The sequence below is a fragment of the Aplysia californica genome, unplaced genomic scaffold, assembly GCF_000002075.1.
Source record: "Aplysia californica isolate F4 #8 unplaced genomic scaffold, AplCal3.0 scaffold00097, whole genome shotgun sequence".
NCBI lineage: Eukaryota > Metazoa > Mollusca > Gastropoda > Aplysiida > Aplysiidae > Aplysia > Aplysia californica.
In genome coordinates, this window is record NW_004797367.1 from 792,047 (window position 1) to 794,273 (window position 2,227).

A 2,227-nucleotide genomic window follows, 5' to 3' on the forward strand; every position below is an offset into this window, starting at 1 on the left:
AAATATATACTAATATTATTATAATAATTTGTAGAGCGCAAATTTCCTCTCAAAAGTAAACCTTTTGACTTAACATTCTATATGATTACTCAGAGAATCTAACACCATTCTGCCTGGAGGTATCATTTGACGGGTGTTGGGCGGGCACTAAAAGACCGCGATATTCGTTCGATAAAAAATGTCCCCAGTCGGGAATCTAACCAAAGTCTTCTGTGGGAGATGGCTAAGCGCCTAACTGCTACACCACAGACGCTGGAGATCTATATTGTGTCGATGAGAGCGTAAAACACTTACAATAATTCTTCCCCGTCGTTTCTTCCCCACAGCTCCAAACGCCAATGTCGCCAGGAAAAGGCCATGCTGAGAGAGGAGGTGAAAAAGGCGCGCACCAAACTGAGGCACTTCAAGACTCTTCTACGGGACCTTCGGGGTCAAGCTAGACACAGCCGGGACATGACCAGGGAGGCCAAGCTCACCCAAAGGCACCAGATGGCGAGGAAGACCGCTAAGAGCAAAGAGAAGAAGGCGACGGTGAGGAAAATAAGAATGAGTTTAGCTCTTTATTTGTAACAATGTGGGTCATTCTGATAACCGTCTTGTTTTATTTGTTTGTTTGTTTTTGTTTGTTGGGGTTTTTTTTGGGGGGGAGTGGGATTCTCATTGGTATAATTCTTTTCTTTCCCATTGTGAGTTTTTATTACAGGCGATTCATAATAGATGAGTGTGATGGTGAGCTTCTCTTTGATTTCAAGAAACAGAAAACTCAAACAATAATTTGGGACAGAAAGAAAATCTTCATAAAAACGGATCAACTGGTTTCTGTTTCGTGCTGTACAGAAAAACGTAAATTACATAATGTCGTCTGTCTTAACTAAGAAGACAATCACCTTTGTGGCTCTCTAAGATAGTATTTTGAAAAGAAATCCCTACTATTGTTTATTTTTATGATATGACACCAAAACATAGATGACCACAGTACATAGCTATCGTTACGTCATTGTATAGATCTAGCCTTCTCGGATAAGGGCGAAAATTCTCGAGGTCCCGTGTGCAAGTCGCGCACGTTAAAGATCCCTTGGTCGTCCAAAATCGATACGAGTAGGCTTCGGCTGCCACCCGGGCAAAATTCAAAATTGTTTACCAAACAGAAAATGTTTAATGTGCCCCGCGCGCTCATTCGACCGTATGCAGCTGCGAGGGCTGTAAAACACTTACCCCAAAAAGGCTATTCTAGAGACGGGACTTACAAATGAACATCCATCTAGATTAGAACAGCGCGAAATGGGTGCAGAGATTTAAAAACAGCCCATGTTCAGAACGCCCCGTTGGGGATTCAAACTAAGGTCATCTGCTCCCATAGTCGAGCATAAAACCAGCTCAGCTAATACGGGGTGCCCACTACAGCTGGATCGGGCCGACCGCCCGACTCGATCGCCTGAAACTGAAAACAAACACGTTTGTTTTTTAGGCGATCGAGTCGGGCGATCGGCCTGATCAGCCGATCCCATCCGTAGTGGGCACCCCGTTTAACGGTGCTCCCTCCCCCTCTAGTTCACACAAAGAAAGAGAATGCGGGTGGTAGCTTATACCAGCTGTGGGAAAAGCACCACTTATCCCATTACGAAAGGCTCCAGAATCTCCCTCCAGAAATGAAATCAGCTCGCTGGCCCAATCAGGTGGTGGCGATTTCCCCCGAGGGCCCAAAGAGTATAGTTACTGGGACAAGAAGGAAAAGACTCGCTTTTTAATTAACGGCGAATCCGGGAAATTTTCGGCCTTGCTAGGCGGAAATAGAGTATCGATTCTATATCCGGAAGCGGTATCCCACCATCCCAAGATTTCTGACAGACTATGGTGAATAGTATTTTCAAATTATGTTTTATGCCTGCTTGGCGGATCAGGAAATTAGTATGAATGGACTTAGATTAGCTGAAAAAATCAAGGTCAGTTATTGGTCTCAGTACGTGTCAAACTCAGAGCGAAAAGGGTCGCTATGTATTACTTTCTGGTAAAACGTACGACTTTTTAGAACAAGTGTCTACTCGCATTGGACGGATTCTTTGGGATCGATTCTTGCTGTCGGAAACGAAGCGCCGCTATCTCGGAATGGGTTAAATCAGAGAAGAAAGCAATTACGTCTTGAAAGAGAGAGAGAGAGAGAGAGAGAGAGAGAGAGAGAGAGAGAGAGAGAGAGGGAGAGAGAGAGAAAGAGAGAGAGAAAGAGAGA

At 44.5% G+C, this 2,227-nt stretch overlaps 1 protein-coding gene across 1 annotated transcript in view; it reads left to right on the forward strand.

Annotated features, from left to right (window-relative positions):
- Positions 1–2,227, forward strand: part of LOC101855633 (tolloid-like protein 1) — a gene marked incomplete in the record, with an annotated part of 127,460 nt that overhangs the window by 88,973 nt on the left and 36,260 nt on the right. Inside the window, 1 exon segment of the mRNA XM_013080728.2 lies at positions 327–531. Within this exon segment, the coding sequence (XP_012936182.1) occupies positions 327–531 (205 nt within the window).